The 19037-nt window shown below is 41.8% G+C and overlaps 1 protein-coding gene across 1 annotated transcript in view; it reads right to left on the bottom strand.

Annotated features, from left to right (window-relative positions):
• ENPP2 (ectonucleotide pyrophosphatase/phosphodiesterase 2) overlaps positions 1-19037 on the bottom strand; it is a gene marked incomplete at its 5' end in the record, with an annotated part of 105667 nt that overhangs the window by 69724 nt on the left and 16906 nt on the right. Inside the window, 1 exon segment of the mRNA XM_080800000.1 lies at positions 8643-8745. Within this exon segment, the coding sequence (XP_080656126.1) occupies positions 8643-8745 (103 nt within the window).

Here is a 19037-nt window from a genome sequence, read left to right as displayed (position 1 = left end):
ACTGGCCGACTGGAAAAAATTAAGCTCTATCGTCATCATAGCTTACAAAAAAATTAATTTCTGATGAATGGAAAGCGTAAGCAGTGTCCTACCTGTTGCTAAGAATGAAATTTTTTGTAAAATAGAACACATTTCTATTTTGCATTCTATTATGCATATGAATCTTTCACCCAGAAATTCCATTACTAGGAATTCACCTCTCATGTATATTTGTACAAGTTTACCAAGATATATGTATAAGAATCACCGTATGCATTAATGGAATATTGCCCAGCCCTTAAAAAGAATGAGTTAGAGCTGTGTAGGGTACTATGGAAAGATCTATAAAATATATTAATGTGTTTTTTTTTAAGAGCAAAGCAACAGAACAGTATGATAGTATTAAACATCATATTTTGTGTCATTAAATAGAGGTAAAGAGAGCAATAAGGATATAAATAAATATAAAAATGAAAACAGCCAGAGAAGGGGGCGCAGAGGCATTGAGGAAAGGTACAGGTGTCAATAACCTTCCCCCCACCCACCCTCCCCATAAGAAACTCTTTACAGGAATTATATTTGAGCAAAATGACTGAGAAAGAGAGAAGCAGAGGGATTTTTTTTTCCTTTCTGTAGTTTGAAACTTCTAGGATTTTATAAATGTCTTTTGTCTGTTTGCTTATTTCTATCCCTCTTATACATATAACATACATATTTATATCCCCATGTATGTATTTATGTATAAAGTATATATTATATAATATATATTATATAGAAATAGCTTAACAATTGTTATTGATGACATGCTATGTATACCTTATTTCCTTATTTCTGTGTATGAATTTTTCATTTTTTTACAATTGGCATGTATTACTTTTGAAAACAAGCAAACAGAAGAAGCAGGCGGAGAACAGAAGTTAAATAACATTTCCAGGTTCACTGAAGCCATTTATCTGAACATCCCGCCCATCCCTCAGTCCTTTGTCCTTTTAAAAGTCAGAGTCACCCAATCCTAGCCTTTATGGCATCAGATCAGTTCAAGTAAAGCAAACAGATTCACTAGACCATGAGATGTGAAACGCTTGTGCATGGTTGATTCTGGGATGTTGAAACACGTACAAACCGCACCAGCTCAGTTTAGGAAATAATGTCGGGTTTCCAATGCAGCGCCGTACCTCTGGTTCAAAAACCACATTTTTCTATTGACTTTGGCCAACCTAGCAACAGTGCATGCTGGGCCATAAGAAACTGCAGGGGGAGGAGAGGTTGAGATTTGCAAAAAGTAAAAATAGAGAAAGCCCTATAGTAAAAACAAAGATAAGAAAAGCGCTTATAATTGAATTATTCTTTTATTTAGGGGTACCGCTTAGACAGACCCTGTGGCCATTTAATAAATTCGAGCAGAATTCATTCCCATGAGCTGCATACACAAACACGCTCAGCTAGGCTTATCACTGAGATGATGCTACGAGGTCCAAAGGCACATTGGTCGTGGTTGCTGACTTGTCCTGTCCTCTCTTCTTTATGGCGTCCAGCCCGCATTTGAAATATTCCTCCGGGCATGCCCTTTGCTTTTCCTTCATCACGATCTCTTCCCTATTTCTCTCTTTACTTTTAAAACATCTGTGTGGAATTTTAGCCATTTTAAGCCTTTCTGCATCCATGCCAGTCACGTGACTTTTACTGTATCCTTACCGCATTGATTATTCTCTGACTGTATCCCCCACTTTGTTTTTGAAAATAATTGATTCTCTCTCAGTCGCTTCCCCCTAATGATAATCTTCTTTGCCAAGCCTTAAACGGAAGACAGCTTTGTGAAGGAAGTGTTGCTCTTGTGTTCATCACGCAAACCCACAGATGGTAAAAAAGGTTGGACTCAAGGTTCACCAACAGCTTGCAAGTAAGGCTAAGTTCAGGGGCCAATACGGACTGGGAACACACATGCCAGATTCATTCTTGGCTGGGTTGGACTCTGCTGACAATGGCAGCAAGAGAAATGGGAAGATGAATTGGTCCATGTAGTCCTTCCGGTCGAATAACCTGAAGAATTTGAACTTCCGCACCTCTTTTAGTCAAATCAGGTGATAGAGTAGAGCCACATTCACTTTGCCTTTCCAGGGCCTATCCCATCCCCGCCATCTTCCATACCAAGCTCTGATCTCCATGCTCTTTTTTCCTGGCTTTTTCATTCCATACCCATGTCTCATGTCTTTCCTTCCCCCCCACACCAGCCTAAGGACAGATTTTAGGTCTTGGCTTTTTATTGGAAAATTTTAACCTGGTTCCATACAGAAAGATCCTCTGACTTACTCTATGTCTAAATCCTAAAATCTGTAAAGCTTTCCTTTACGTGACCTAAATCAGGAGTACATCAATCTGAGCACTCAGGTTCTATAACTTATTGAACAGGGTGATGAAAACTGCAGGATCAGTTTGATGAGGACTTGTGGTGTCTCATAATTACTGAGACGCCCATAAAAGTTCAGAACCAACAAGGAAGACAAATGACAAAAACAAACACCTAGAAAGGATCAAGTCAAAAATGTGTGAGAAGTACGGAGGTTTAGAATTTCATATGAGACATCTGCCAATGCTTTTGTGAGATTCAAATTCTATCGCTGCCTTCCTAATTACATATTTAAATAATGTTATTTTGCTTAAAGTTGCAACTCAGTTCCAGAATCTTAAAAAAAGACTCTTACAGTCTCTACAGACCCTTTTCTTAAAATAGGGACTTCAAATTTTAAAACAGGTATATATGTACATATATGATAGGCATAAAAAGTGTTACACGTTCCTTATTTCTCACAGAAGCATTTTGTGATTTAAAAAACACCAATGTGAAAATGTGATTTATTACACTCAAATTCATAATTCTGATAGACACAAGTCAAATTATTTTCATTTAGGTAAGTAAAATCTTATTTCTAAAACATTCCATCGGGACACCTGGGTGATTCAGTCAGTTGAACATCTGACTCTTGTTTTCAATTCAGGTCATGACCTCGGGGTCATTGGGTTCCACATTGGGCTCCACAGTCAGCAAGAGTCTGTTTGAGATTCTCTGTCTCCCTCTTCCCTCTACCCCTCCCCTCCACCCACTCTCTAAATAAATAAATAAATGAAGTCTTTCTAAAAGGGTAAAATAAAAGATACAATGGGGGTGCCTGGGTGGCTCAGTGGGTTAAAGCCTCTGCCTTTGACTCAGATCATGATCCCAGGGTCCTGGGATCGAGCCCTGCATGGGGCTCTCTGCTCCACGGGGAGCCTGCCTCCCTCTCTCTCTGCCTGCCTCTCTGCCTACTTGTGATCTCTGTCTGTCAAATGAATAAATAAAATCTTTTTAAAAAATACAATGTTCCATCTTACCATACATAGGCATCTTACCACACAGAGGCACTGTCACAGAATTCTGGTGCCATTTATATGGGGAAAAACTACCGATTATTTAATAGGCCATTGGGAAAGGACGTAATCCATGACAAGAGTGGTGACCTACCCAAGAGTTCATCCCAGACGCCCAACCCTATCATCCTCTAATCCCTATCAATCATCTAAATCCCTCTGCAAAACGGAAATTTTCAGATTTGGATGTTGATCAGTGAGGGAAGCAGTAATGAGATTTGAAAACCTTTCATTTCCTAAAGCCGGGAGACTCTTTCTTCAAGCTTTGCGCAGTGGCCCTGTGTCCAGGGTCTGAGAGATGGCGCCCTGTCTCTTCCTCCCGTTCTCTGAGGTCCTCAGCCCGAGTGCTTCCTGAAAGTGAGAGGGAAGCCTTACAAGGGGCTGTGGCCTGTGGTTATGCAGCCTCCTGTTTAAGGGCACTGACACAGAACTGGTTCTCCTCTGTCTGCCTGCCGTGTCTGAAGTAGAAACCACAGGGAAAGGAGGCTGTCAACATGGACGACATTCAAGATGCTGACCAACTCTAGCATTTCATGTTGTCTTACGCCTCTTCTGGAGTATATGATTCATCCTTTCTGGTCATACTCTCTCATACTGCCATGGCCATGTGTTCCTGATACAACTGACCTTATCCCACAGGGAGTAGCCCTTACAGACAAGTCTCCATCTCAGTATCTCTGCTTCCTAAAGACATCGGTTCCTATAAATGCCCACTATTCTCTCCTCCTTGTCAGATTCTGGACCAGCTATCATGGACAACTTTTTCAGTACATGGGCCTACCTGGGAAGTTTTCAGACACCTGCACTTTTAAAGAATGTATTAACACAACATTCTCATGTAGAAAGGTCTCATAGACTAGAAGAAAACTGATTTATGCGATGTAAATAAAATAGATTAAAAACTTTAGCTCAACTTTTGAACCCCTCAGGTAGCATTTAGGATGGTAGTCAGTAGAGTATGTCTGAATGGTTTGCAAATCTGCCCCAAAGAAGGAAATACTGTCGTCGAAATCACAGGTACTAGCGACTCGAAAAGGTAAAAGTTTAGACACTGGCCTTCAAACATAAGTGAAGATAAATTAAATGTATCATCATATACTTAACACCTTATATTCTCATCACCCCTAATATGGCATTTTGTTTTCAAAATGAAAACAATGAAAAGGCAACATTATCCCTGTTTTCCTGATTGGAAAATCTGAACCCTCAGGCTAATCTGAGCTTAAAAGGGCCTGGTTAAAATTTTAGATCATCTGAGTACAACTATAGCACTGTTTTTGTTCACAAAGGATTTTTCAAATTCTGTACACAGTCTATGACTCTGATGAAGACATGATTTGGAAAGGTTTTTGGTTTGAGAATCTGTGTGGTAACTATGGGGGACTAAGATTTCTGGGTATACCGACAAGATAGAGAATTCTGTATAGTTTTAAGATAAATGAAAAACCCCTATTCCAGAGGTTCATTTAACAAAGCCGTGAATGACCTGTGCCCTCCTTAGATTCTACTCTGCAAAGTTTTATTCCATTTACTTAAATCACCGCATGACCCGAGGTGCCTGGGTGGCTCAGTTGGTTAAGCAACCGACTCTTGATTTCAGCTTAGGTCATGATCTCATTGTTGTGAGATCAAGCCCTGCGTCGGGCTCCATCCTGGGTACAGAGTTTGCTTAAGATTCTCTCTCTCCCTCTTCCACTGTTCCTCCCCTCCTTGTCTTTCTCTGTCTGTCTCTCTCTCAATAAACAAACACCCCTGACTCCACATTTTATTTAACATCAAGTCCCAAAACGTGATCTTAGTCATGACAGGGTCTTCCTTCCAGAATCATGGCTGTTGTATCTGTCCACTTTGCAGTTTCCTACATGCTGCTCTGCCATCATCGAGACAGTTTTTCTATTGTAGAAGGTGATTCTCAGACTTATCGGACGAACACGAACCTTCTCGTCCCTCTTACCATGGTTGTCTTCTCTGTGATTCACAAAGACTCACTTTCCTCATAAAGCTGTGAGAGATACTCCTCCTTGTCTATCTACCCATGAATTTCATCCACACTCACACACTTTTAAGCTTTGGAGTCACTAAAAATGATGACGACTTGGGTGGGGCTTTTGAGTCTCTCTTAGCCAGTTACTCACAAGCTCACACACTTCCCTGTGCTTTGCAAGTATTAAGTGGCTTGTGTTTCAGAGGATAGCCCATTTCCATCTGGAGACTGAAAGGGAATCCATCACAGACTTCAATGAAATCGCCTCCACTCCGCACCACAAAAATACACATACACATATGTCTGTGAGTGCACACACACACACACACACACACACACGTATACACACAAATTCCCTCACAACCTTAAAGGTAAATCAAGCTGGCTACCCCCAGACATATGCAACAAAGATGTCAAACAGATGTGCACTTCCTATTTATGTTTTCTTTGAAAACATATTCTATCCATCCCGTGCACCTGTTTGCCCATTATATTTATCGAAGAGAAATATACTTAGCTAGGCTCGTTTCATATCTCCTAAGAAATCCATGGATCTCTTACCATCTGGTAGAAGAAATCCCATTCTACCATTACTTCCAATGGGTCACTAGGCCCTAACAATAAACCAGCCAACAAGTGTGCTAGTTAGTTAATTATAACAGTCTGTTTGCACAGCCACAGCCTTGAAACTAACATCCCAGTCCAGAGTACAGCAGTAAGGGTCTGCCCCATGCGTAGAACTTTCTCACCTATTCCTGAGGACTCTGAGAAACTACGTTTACAAAGCAAGAAGGTGCATGCTTTTGAATGGGAGCTCTTACTCTGGACAGTCCGAAGCTAGCCATAAATTAATACCCTTTGGGTTCCATTTGGTCACACAGTCTTGAAGCACTGAGCTTCTCCGGATTTCTCTGGAACATGAAAGCATTGCTGAAAATTGGCATGGCTGCCTTTCCTTTTTAGTATCTTGTTCTAATACATATATAAAAGTTCGCCCAGTGTTTTCTGATGTGAAGGTCTTGCTTACAGAGTAACCAGCCTCATACATTATCTGAGGGAGGCCCTTTCAGAGCACATAGAACATTTAAAAAGAAGAACATGATTAAACTCTCTGCACAATGCACTCATCCTGGCTTCCAAAGTACATCTCTGGGCTTTATTCAGGAGAAATCAACCATTAGTGCCCCAAACCCTGGTAAACTATGGCAACAGATAAATTAAAAATAAGAAGTGTTCAGGCTACCAAAAGCCTAAAACTCAGACTTAAACGTCATTGTATCCCCACTAAGATTCAAAGAGGTAGGATTTCCACTAAGATTATTTTAGAAGATACCATAAATAAAATAATCCACAATTTAATTAAATAATTCAAGAAGCAAATATTCTGTACTACATTTAAGATCACTTAGATGTACACATTACAATATAGATTACATTATTTTTACAGACATAACATAGACTCAGTAGTTCTTAGAGCTGTTTCTTAGAACGTATGGACAAAATATATTTAAGGATTAATAAATCTGTTCTATACTTTCCAAATTCTCCAGTAGAGCGCACCCAAATTCAAGAGTCAATGAAACAGAAAGGATAGAATCACGAGATTTTTTTTTTTTTAATCCAGAAGGAAAATTAGAAATCATCTAGGCCTGCTTCTCGTTATACAGCTAAGGACACAGACATCCCAAGTGACTTGCCCAAGGCCACACAGCAGATTCTATGGATCCGAGTGGTCAGTCCAGGACCTCGTGACTGTTTGCCAAAAAGAGTCAACTATGAAATTAATGAGTGACTTCATTTTACACATTCATTAAAAAAACAGCTTGTCCTCTCGGTTTTGGCTGAAATAATATAGGACTCTGAGGCAGAAAAGAGGTTCCTTCTAGGATGCACTAGAAAGAACCAGCAGTGGGCTCTCAAGCTGCTGGTCTGCCCACAGGATAACACCAAGGCTCCAATCCCCCTGCCAGTCTGTGCAGTTACAGTCAGTGCTAATGGGAATTATACTTGTCTAGAACAAGAAAAAGAGGTCTTTGAAGACAGCATTTGTTACTAATAAAAACAGGATTCTCCAGCCCAGTGATCTCCTCTCCTCTTCCTCCCCAACAGAAGACAATTCATTTTGTCCATTTGGCTCCCTGGGGGTACAATTTTTATGATCTATTTTCTCACTTTTCACCCCAACCACACCCCACTTTGACTCACTAAACTACTTCTCATATTATTCTTTCAACCTTCTGGCATGACTCAAAAAGCAACTTCCTTGAGGCGAGGAAGACCTAGTATTCCTTCAACATATATACCATGACTTGGTTAACAAAAGTTCATGCTGGCTCAGTAGAGACAGGTGATTGTCTTTTAGATCAGTCGGGTCAAAAAATACGGAGAAATTCAAAATCCGCAGGAAGGCAGACAAACATGCTGAGATGTCAGAGAAAGTCAAGAAAATATTGCCCCCTAGAGTACCCATTACTTAATATGTAATTTTATTTATAAAACCATCAGCAGCTCCAATTTCCAGGAAATTAACCAACTCATTACTTAAGACCTGGTCAGTTAAGCCCCCTCGGTCTGCACAAGGAGCTCCTTTATAAGAATTCCCACACTGCTTACGGCACGGTGTATTGTAAAAGGAAACTCTTTCACTTTGGTTCTATTTGTTAAGTCAAGGTACACTATTAAAACTTACCTTCCTTATGCCAAAAGAGAAAACTGGGTGCAAGTCAATCCTGGGAGTTCTTCAAAGCATCTCCTCTCTCTTATATTTTTCCTATTCTAGGTAAATCATAATCTCATAGTCCTAAATTCTAAAGTTTCAGAAAGACAGTTCACTGCTTTTTGCTCACTGACACCCCCTTAAAAAATTTTTTTTGGTAGATCAGAAGTTTCTGGAGACAAAGTCTACATCCTGTGTCACGTGACAATAAATCCAAGTCATGTCTCTCCAATATTAAACCAGCACCTGTTCCCACCACTTCTCTCTCAGCCTTGTCTGCTAACAAGAGTTTTAATTTTATCTTGAGATTTGTAAGTTTCAGAGTACAAAGATTGAAATAGCCTGTTATCACGGAGCGAGCCTACATGTTCTTGTAATCAAAACCACATTCTCTCACCTGAATTACACACAGAGCTATTTTTACTCCGAAGAAATCTAGGACTCAATTGGTTACACTGCAAGGTTAGCTTAAAGATGCATTTCGTCAGCAGCTCACACAGACTATCCAGTGCCTAGTATTTTAAAAGGACTGACAGCGCCAGCAGTCGTCACACTTACCTGTAGGAGGGCCTTCATCCCAACCTTCTGCCCTCTTAATTCGATTTGCTGTGAATCCTAAGCAGATATTGACTCCGACAGCAAAAGTGAACAGGGATATTACCTAAGGGAATAAGGAGATTGAGGTGTCAAGCCAATGAGTCAGATGACACGAAGGCAAGTGAAAGGACTTCAGTATCACCACCCTACCCTATGACTTCCGAAATGCACCACAAAGCGCTGTCTTCAGTTTTAAAACAAAAAGAAAAAATCCCAAATCAGGAACCAGTTCTCCCCTCCAAGTCCTTCCCCAGCGATGCCGTAATCTCTCCTACCTGAGAGGGCCGGCCCGGGCTTCTCCTGGCCATGGCCGAGGGTTCTTGGAAAGCCTTCTGCAGTGCGTTCTCTTTTGCCTACACTGAATGCACTGCTTTTTGGGGCTCTGAGTCCAGTCTATTAACTACAAGTAATCCCACCTGGGAGGTTGACAGCCTCCTCTGATTTGTCCGGAGCTTGATTTCATCACTATTGGTTCACAAATGGCAGCTCTGAGCCCGAGAGGCTTGAAACATCCCTCTCCTTCTCTCCACCCCCTTATCGGTCCCGCCCCTAACACACACACACACTTTCATGTGGTTTCCTCTGGTAACATGAGGGTTTCTTATGTTGCTGTGGTTAATAACAGTGCATGTTCATTTTCCTTCCCTCACAAAAACATGGTTTTTAAAAAAGAAACCAAATGTATTTGATCCGATCAAAATGAAACAGAGCTGCAAAAGGGTTTCCACCAGCTTTAAGCTTTTAAGGTTTACAATGTAGTTATTCAATGGAGTCAACCTCACGGCTTCATTTAAAAAACAACAACAACAACAACACAAGGAAAGTTTTATAATTTATAAACCTAACAACTTTCCCTGTCTTTCCCATTTATTTATTTTCTCTGGCAGTTTAAATGACCCTGTCCCTACTGCCACATTCTCAGCTGCTCCCGACTACTCAAATATTTCTCACGATAAAATCTCCCAAGATTGTAACTAAACACCAGAGATAGCATTATTTTTCCTCGTGGTATTGTTAGCGTTTAAAGAAGTAACTTTTATCAAAATGCTGGGAATGCCAGCAGCAGCAGAGAGTCCTTCTGCCCTGTGAGGAAAGACAAAATAACTTCAGCCTGTCTCTTCTTCCTGAAAAAATACTGTCAGCTTGGTTTTTATTTGGAGGGGGAGGGGAGAGTAGGGGAGGGCGAAGGGGGAGGGGCTGGATGGGGAAGCTTTATTAGTGATTGAATTTAGGAAGGAAATCCCAATGGCAGCAAGAAGTTAGCTTTAAAAATTGTTTCCCTGATTATTTCCCAGTTGTGCTGTCCTCTAGCCCCCGAATGCTGTCCTCTAAGGCATGTTAAAATGTTAAGTTTCTTTAGGAAGCATTTGGCAACCAGGAGGCTTCTGAAAGAAATCAAGGTCTCTAAATCTGAAAGTTATTTAAATATGGTCTGCTTTTAGGATTCAGAGGAGGGAAGAAGGCTTGCCTTCGGTTTCCCTCGCGCCCGGGGGGCAGGGCGGGGGGGACCATCAATCTCGGCTGAGCATATGTGTGTACATTAACAAATACAGCACTTAGCATGCAACAGATTGCGAACCGGGCAGTAGCTCTGCTCAAATCAAACACGAGAGCACAAAAGCAAGACCTTGTTTACAGCGGATTGCACAGTAGGCCTGGGTTTCATTATATATTCTAGAATTCAGTAACAGCTAATTGAGAAAAGGAAAACGCACTGCCAAACTTCAAGTAGCCTTTCTAGAATCCGTTCAGCTTTGTACTCTCACAGAGAGGGCAGGCTTGTGGATTTTTCTCCAGAAGTCCCTTGCTTTAGTTTCGGTGCCATACTGAAATGATCTGGTGTCGGGTATTCAGCACGGCTTACGAAAGATGTTCGCCCCCTGTAAGAGTCTTCTACTCCTCAGGTTCAAGTTCAAGGTGCAGCCTTGCTTTGTACAGCAGATAACGATACACCGAAAAGGAAAAGCTCAAGGCAAACCTGGGATTGCCTCGCATTGTATGCCAACAGTGTTCCGAATGTTCCCCCAAACCCTGCTTCCCCTTCTCTCTAACCTCTCTGGCCCTTGCCAACAACTTCCGATTCTGTCTGACATTTGATTATAGAAACCCAGCTTGAGGATAATGAAGGTTCCCCTTGGGGGGGAAAAAAAAGACTCAGAAGCTGAACATCATCCATTAATTTTTTTTTGACATGCAGCGAAGCTGTGCAGAGAAAAAAGCCTTAAGTGTAATAGTCGATCCATAATTGGCTTTTGTACAGCACTTGTTACCAATTATCTAAGAGGACTGAGCTCAGGCATTATTTCCATCAACCGTTCTGTCAAGGAGTTTTGTCTTCAGGTCATTGTGCACATGGAACCCATTAAAACACACATATTCACAAGTGCACACGTGCACACCCGTGTGCACGTGTGCACGTGCGCGCGCGCACACACACACACACACACACACACACCATCTAACCATACATAGTTAAACAGAATTTTATTACAAGACATCATGATGAATTACCTCTTAGGGGGATGACCGAAGTCCCCACCTCAGTCATCAAATCAACTACAAAATATAATTACCTTTCATTATCAAAAACAGAAAACCGAAAAAATCTGGAAAAGTGTACCATAGGTCTAGAAACTCAACCAAGTGACTGGAATGTGGTCCCAAACCTTCTGTTAACACAACCCAACCAAGAAAGTCTACCTAACCTGGTAGTTTAAGATTCTGGAATAACGCCCCCCGTGGCTGGGTCAGTAAACAAGAAAGTGTAGGAGAAAGACTCAAATTAACTTCCAGAATGGTTTATCAATCCAGCCATATGTCAGAGAACACTGCCCCCTGGCAGAAAAAAAAAAAAAAAAAAAACCAAAAACCCAGAACTATAACAAATCTTGCGACAGACTCAGGCCTTAGTAATCACTCTGTGGTTCTCAAGCTTTATTGGGCATTAGAATCAGGCCAGGATTTGTGTCCTGTTCCCCAAGATTTGGATTCACCCCTACAGGTGTGGGGGGCAAGGTGAAGAAACGAGGATTCTAGAGGCCAGACGAGAACTTTGCAGTAGGTTAGTCTGACACAGGTAATGTCAGAAACACATTGAGAGAACAGAGCGTTGGAATAAATTACTCTGAGTTAATTGGTTTATGTCCTGTGTGCTGAATTGCTTGGTCTCCTTCCTAATGTAATTTTCATACATGATGAAGAGCATTCCCTATTAAGTGGACATAAAAGTCGAGAGCTCTTCATGACACACCATGGCTGTTCCTCCATGGGAATCATCTCCAAACTGTAAGCAGCAGAACAGAATTTTATTTACTTTGCTGGTGGCACAAAGCGGCAGTGTGTGTGTTGCCTGATCGCGATACAGTAGTTGCATTTATACTAACTAACGCACAGTCTATCTTTCATGAAATGGTTCTGTGAATCCTTGTTCCCGAGCCCTGATGAAGGTAAGAGGGCTTGAGGTTCGTAGTGAGATTCGAAAGATACATAATCGAAGGTTGTCATTCTTGCCTCCTGCGATAATTACGGAATGTTCAGGAACTGCTTCAGCCTTTATCGACAACCACTTTCTCGTGATGCAGAATTAACTGCATCATGGCATCTTGACTGCGACTTGCCCCTATTCCTGGAATTCCCTTAGAAGTCGGTGTTGGGCAGTTACTGACCACCTGATTTTTCAGTGGTCTCTCTTGGCATAAATACAGCACATATGCTCAGAAAGTACAAAAAGAGCAGCCACGTGTCTTCTCCCTATTTTATTTTAAAACTCTCTGAGCTGAGTCTTGTTTTTAAATTCTGCTGTGGTTGCCGACTGTTAGAAAATTCACGAGAAAAACAGGATAGCAGTCTTTGCGAAAGGGGTTTACCAATCTAAATTGAGCAAAAAATTATGGTGGCTAATGGAGGAGCGAGCGGGCACAATTGCTCCCACAAGTCGGGACAGCAGATGTGTACAAAGCAGACACCACTTAAGATTCTAAACCACCAATGCAAGGTTTTATGGGTAATCTATGGCCCCAGGGGGTTCTCCAGTGGAGAAATAACATACATCTATTCAAATGTGAACAGGACTTATGTTATTAGTTATTACACCATTGAAAGCTGAAATCAACACTGGCACATCTTTTAAGGACCACAATTTATATAGTAAATCTCTATGCATGACACTTATTCCCATTGGAATCTAAGCCTACGCACCCACCCCCCCCACACACACCAGAACAATCTCTTTCCTCTAAGAATCTTCATTCATTGCACAAATACTTATTAGCTTCCACTGCATGCCAAGCACTGTTCTGGGCACTAGGAGTATATGGGGAGCTGAACCAAGCATAGCCCCCTGACCCCCCTAAAATCAATCAAACAGACACAGAAATAAAAGCAAAATTGCATCTGGCTACGTGTAGAAATGCAGAGGTAAATGTGGCTATGAGAGCATATAATTTTGCACTGATCTAGTTAGAAGGCTCATGGAAGACTTTGTGGGGTATCAGTGGGGTGGAGATGTGCAGGGTAAGTGGGACCAATGAGGTAAGAGAGGAGAAGATACTAGACAGAGCATACAGCACAGGCAAAGCTTCTGTGTAGGGTGGAGGCCCAGCGCACCCATGATACGGAAAGACAGCTAGCTGGTCGACTAGAGCAGCAGAGCCAAAGTGAGTGTGGCGTGCAAGGACCGAGGGGTTAGCAGGGGCCAGCTCGGGTGGGGCTTCATCTGTCATGTAGGGTGTTGTTGTCTGGCCCTACAAGCAATGGAAAACCATAGAAGGGCTTATGCAGGTGAAAGTTTACTCAGATTTGAAGGACGAATCTCTGTACAGTGTAGACGGGAAGCGGAGGGAGTCAAGGGCAGATCCCGTCAATCAGCTGGAAGTGATGGAGCTACTGACAACCGGCAGCAAGCCAGACTGTATTGGTGGGGACGGAGAACACTGGGAGAGTCAGGGAAAGACCCGTCAATGGACTGGGTACAGGGATCGAGAGGCAGGAAGGTGTGAAGTGTGACTGCCGAGCAAATGAAGTTGGAATTGGGTGGTGATGACCAAGTACACAGAGCGCTCAGGAAAGTCACTCCTTCGGTGCTCACTGGATTAGCAAACAGACGTGGAGATACTCACCTGCTTGCTAACACTCCAGAATTAGTTCAAATGAAGGGATATGGCTAATAGCTTTAACACATTTGTCCATAGTTGTAAAAAATCACCTAAGGCAGTTGCGTTAAAGTTACCTCGGACTTTAAATACTGAAGATACACGCATTCATGGTTGAGGTTCAAAAGGCATTGCTGCCAGGAAAATGCCACTCTGTTGCTAGCTCCAGCTCGTAATACAAACATTTTAAAACGTAGAAGTCAGTCTGTCTACTTGTTCTCAGCTACTCTCAAAGCCGCATGCTCAGTTTCCAGGTGCGCGGAGGAAGGACATAACAGGTGGGCGAGATGGCTCCCCCGCGCGCGTGCAGGAGCTCGAGTGAGGTTCCACGGGCGTGTCGGCTCTGTACGGAGCGCTGTGGAACGCACTGCACGTATGGGTGCGTGTGCGACTGCAGGAAAGACGTCCACCCCGGAGCCGAAGGCTCATCCTTTGCCTTCCTGTCTCCCACCCCAGCAGGCTGCGAAGCTGCTGCCCATTTCACTTGCAGATGAAGAAATGGAAGAAATGGAAGATCCAAGATTAAGTAACATCTCCAAGACAGATCTAGGAACCAGGTCACCTAAGCCAGCTTCATTCCCTCTCCCACTCTAGCATGACTTCCCTCTGTTACACCACATGAGGGCCTCAACTCTACACATGCAGAATGCAGCTGCCCAGACAACGGGCTCACCTCCCAAGTTCACTCCTTCTCATGAAAATCTCCTACAATCCCTCTGTCTCTTGTTCCTTATCAGACACCAAGTCTATGGGTTCTAGATATTGATTCCAGCTATTGCCATCCTTTCTCAGAGCTGGCTGAGCATTACTAATATCTAAATGGTCTTCCCATATGAATTTTTTAGATGCTCCCCTCATCTTCATTTTTCGGGACATGCATGGGCAGTTTGTCTCCTGCAAATGGTTCTACCTGTTTGCATCTTCTGTCCCCTCCAAACACCCTTTCTTTGAGACCTCTCTTGTTTTATACATAAGATTTATTTATTTATTTGAAAAAAAGAGCATGAGCAGGAGGAGCAGAGGGAGAGGGAGAGAATCTCAAGCGGACTCCATGCTGAGTGCAAAGCCGCAGGGAGGTTTTGACCCTGAGATCACCACGTGAGCTGAAGCCTAGAGTCTGCTGCTTAACCCACTGCACCACCTAGGTGACCCGAGTCCTGGTCATTAATTAAGCCTCTCTTAATTCATTCCCATTTAGTGCCCAGAGAGGCCGGCATAAAATGCAGAGCTGCTGATTTTCCTCCCAATCTCAAAATCTGCAGCAGTTCTCCAAGTGCGCTCCCTGGGCCAGCAGAGTCGGGGTCACCTGGAAACGTGTTACAAATGCAAATCCTTAGGTCCTACCTCACGTCTACCTAATCAGAAACTCACGGGGTTGCGGTGGGTAGAGCCCCCACTCTGTGTTAACAGGCTCCCCGTGTGATTCTGCTGCAAGTTTGAGAACCACCGACCTAAAGCATAAAATCCAAACTCCTTGGCAAGGCAAATAGGATTCTAAACCCAAAATTAAGTTCCCTGGACTCAGATCCCAGCTCTACTACTGTTTAACTGTGAGACCTTACATTACCTTTGGCGAACTGCTTCTCCACCCTAAGACTCTGTTTTCTCATCTGTATCCAGCTCATAGGATTCCTAAGAGAATTACCTGGAATAATCTGGGTAAATTGCCTAGCTCAACGCCCGGCACAGAAGAATGTTTAGTAAATGGTAAGTTTTTTTAACTAGAGAAATATTTGCTGTTCCTCGATAAAGGTATGCCCTCTCACATGTCCATTCTTTAATATAGATTGTTTCTTTGGCCTAGAATGCCCTTCTCCACCAAATCTCCCTGGCAAATTCCAACATATTCATGAAAATTCAGGTCAGCGGTCACTCCTCTGCAAAACCCTCCCTGATTTTGCCTCTCCTATACAGACCAAGGAACTCTTCAGCTCTGCTCCCTTATTGCTGATAAATCCCTTTGAGGCCTCTCCGTCCCTTGTGATCTCTTTGAATTCAGGGACCAGTCATCCTTCCACTCCACAGAGCTTTGCATCTTTCCTGGGATATAACAGGCAGACAATAAACGTTTGTTGAAGGAAGTACTTGGTGTCAATAACTTTGAATTGGAACCTCAACTGAACTTCAACCCTTGCTCTCTTACTAAGTACTACCTGGGTTGCTCCAAGCCCATGTTTCTGCATCTATAAAGCAGAACTCTTGGGTGAATGTGGTGGTTTGTAACATTTTTAAGCATTAAAACCTTATTTTCAAATAAAATCTCAAAATGAATAGCAACATCTAAATTGGGAGCTGCTCTGCTTTCAGTGGGGGGCGCCAGGATCCTGTCCCACCAGCCACCTCCCCTTCTCCAAGTTCAAGCTAATTTCCACACAACTCCTCATGCTGTTTTTCAGCTCTGAAGTCCTCCTCTTTCCATGGTGCTCACCCAAATCTCAGTCAACTCATAGACTTTCCCAAGGCTATGGGTTATTAACAAAAATAATGTGAGTTCTTACAACGCTGAGCTGATGTGAAGACAAACTGATAAGAATGTATGTTAAGCAAGTATGTTTGAAACATTGCTTGAAACATAGAAAATGTACAAATATTAGCTATTATTACATACAGGAGGCTAACGAGTACATCTGTTATCATATTCTCAGCATTCAGCAAAGATCTGAGCACATAATAGGTGCTTAGTTGTGACATAGGTTCTAGGAAAATTCCTTTACTTTTCGAGAGATGATATGTAGCTTAAAGTTGGCAATGTTACAAACCAGGCTTGTCACATTCTCTCTGACCTCAAGAGAAAATGAGCGGCTTTTATTTGGCAGAGGGTGGGGTGACCCTGGCGACAGCCTTGAAGGCATGAGTTTGAATTACAATAACAAAGAGCCTCCACTCCGACTGGAAAGCCCCAAGAATTTGAGCTTCAACTCCAGAAATTTGTTTGAACACAAACCTCAAAGGAAGTTTATGCTTGCTACTGGAATGGTATCATCACATGCTTAGCAGCACAATGGTACCCTCTTGGAGAGGAAGCAAAACTGCTTTTTCTGTGATTCCCCCTGCAAGCAAACAAGAGCTAGTAACACCCAACAAACTAGGAACAGAAGGGAATTTCCTCCACCTGAGAAAAGATTTCTATGAAAACTTACAGCTAACATCATACTTAATGCTGAAAGACTGAATGCTTTCCCTCTAAGATCCAGAACAAGACAAGGATGTCTTTTCTCACCACTTCTAGTCAACACTGCACTTCTAGCCAGAGCAATTAGGCAAGAAAACAAACAAAAGGCATTCCACTTGGAAAGGAACAAATATAGCTCTCTCTATTCACAAGACAACATGAACTTGTATGTAGAAATCTTAATGAATCTGTTTTAAAAACTCTCCAGATAGCTAAATTCTGGAAAGTTGCATGATACAAGCTAAATACTTTTAAAAATCACTTGTGTTTCTGTACACAAGCAATAGACAATCTAAAACGAAGTTAAGAAGACAATTGCACTCATAACAGTACCAGAAGGTATAAACTACTATGAATCAATTTAACAGAAGAAGTATTACATTTGTATACTGAAAAGTAGAGAATGTCACTGTAATACATTGTGGAAGACCTAAATAAATGGGAAGACATCCATGTTCATGGATTGGATGACATTATTGTCAAGATAGCAAGAACATGGAAAAGGTGGTCCCCAGCATGGGAGAAAATATTTGCCAATCATACATCTACTAAGGGGCTAATACCCGGAATACACAAAGAACTCTTGCAACTCAGCAGTTAAAAAACAAATAAACAAACAAAAAAAACACATAACCCACATTTTTTAATGGACTGGAATAGACATTTCTAGAAAGAAGACATATAAATGGACAATAACTACAAGAAAAGATGCTCAACAACATTAGTCATTAGGGAAATGCAAGTTAAAACAAGAGTAAAATACCACTTCACACCCACTAGGATGGCTAAAATTAAAAACATACAATAACAAGTGTTGGAAAGGATGTGACAATAATCGAAACCCTCATATATTATTGATAGGATTGTAGAATAGTGCAGCCACTTTGGAAAACAGTTTGGTAGTTCCTCAAAATGTTAAACATGGAGTGCCCATATGACCCAGCAAATCCACTCCTAGGTATACCCTAGAGGAATGAAAACATATGCTCATATAAAACCTTGTAGACAAATGTTCATAGCAGAATTATCAACTCATGAATGGATAACTAAACTAAGTATATCAATACAATTAAATATTATTCAGCAATAGAAGGGAATGAAGTCCCAAAACACATTATAATATGAATGAACTTTGAAGAAAATCAGGCAAAAAAAAAAAAAAAACTAAACACAAAGGCCACATATTGTATTGTTTCATTTATATAAAACATCTAGAATAGACAAGCCCATAAAGAAAGAAAGTAGATTAGTGGTTGTCCGGTGATGTGGGAGTGACTGCTTTGGGTACGAAGTTTTGTTTGGGGGTGATGAAAATATTCTAAAATTACACAGTGGTGATGCTTGCATATCTCCATGAAAGTAATAAAAACCACTGAAATGTACAGTTCAAAAGGATTGGTTTGGATGGTTTATGAATTATATCTCAAAAAATGCTGCTTAAAAAAAAGAGAGAGACAGAGAGAGCTAGTGAGATTATCCCTGCAGTGAAGCAAATTCCAAAGCATCTGGACCCACAGGAAAGGAACATTAACCCTGACCTTCAGCTCTCAGGTCAGTGCCTTCCAAGCTGTGTACAGAGTCACCTCAGTTACCCTCCAAACCTTTCAATTAACAGGGACAAGCATTTGAGTCGTGGTGTGGACCTATTTAAACCAGCCCCTGTGTGTGATGAAACCCTTCACATTCCTAAAAATAGGAGGATCTCTTTCAGACTACTTCAGTCTCGGTCATAATACTTTAATCAAGTTCCCTGTTTCCTTTTTACTTTAAAATAAAGTGAAAACCCAGTTCTCACCTACAGATCTCAAGGGGCTTGGATCTTAATGGCAACACACTGTAATCAGAGTTTGTGGGACAGTTGTGGGAATTCAAGAACAATGTCTTGGAACAACATGGACGGCCCTTGAGGACGTTATGTTCAGTGAAATAAGTCAGACAGAAAAGACAAACACGGAATGAACTTACTTAATGGCTGGAATCTAAAAAAAGCTCATAGACCCAGAGGCGGGGGAAGAGGAGTAGGCAAAATGGGTG

The sequence above is a fragment of the Martes martes genome (genome assembly GCF_963455335.1).
Source record: "Martes martes genome assembly, chromosome: 4".
NCBI classification, from domain to species: Eukaryota; Metazoa; Chordata; class Mammalia; order Carnivora; family Mustelidae; genus Martes; species Martes martes.
The sequence above is the reverse complement of the archived record's forward strand: the minus strand, read 5'-3'. Positions and strand labels throughout refer to the sequence as shown.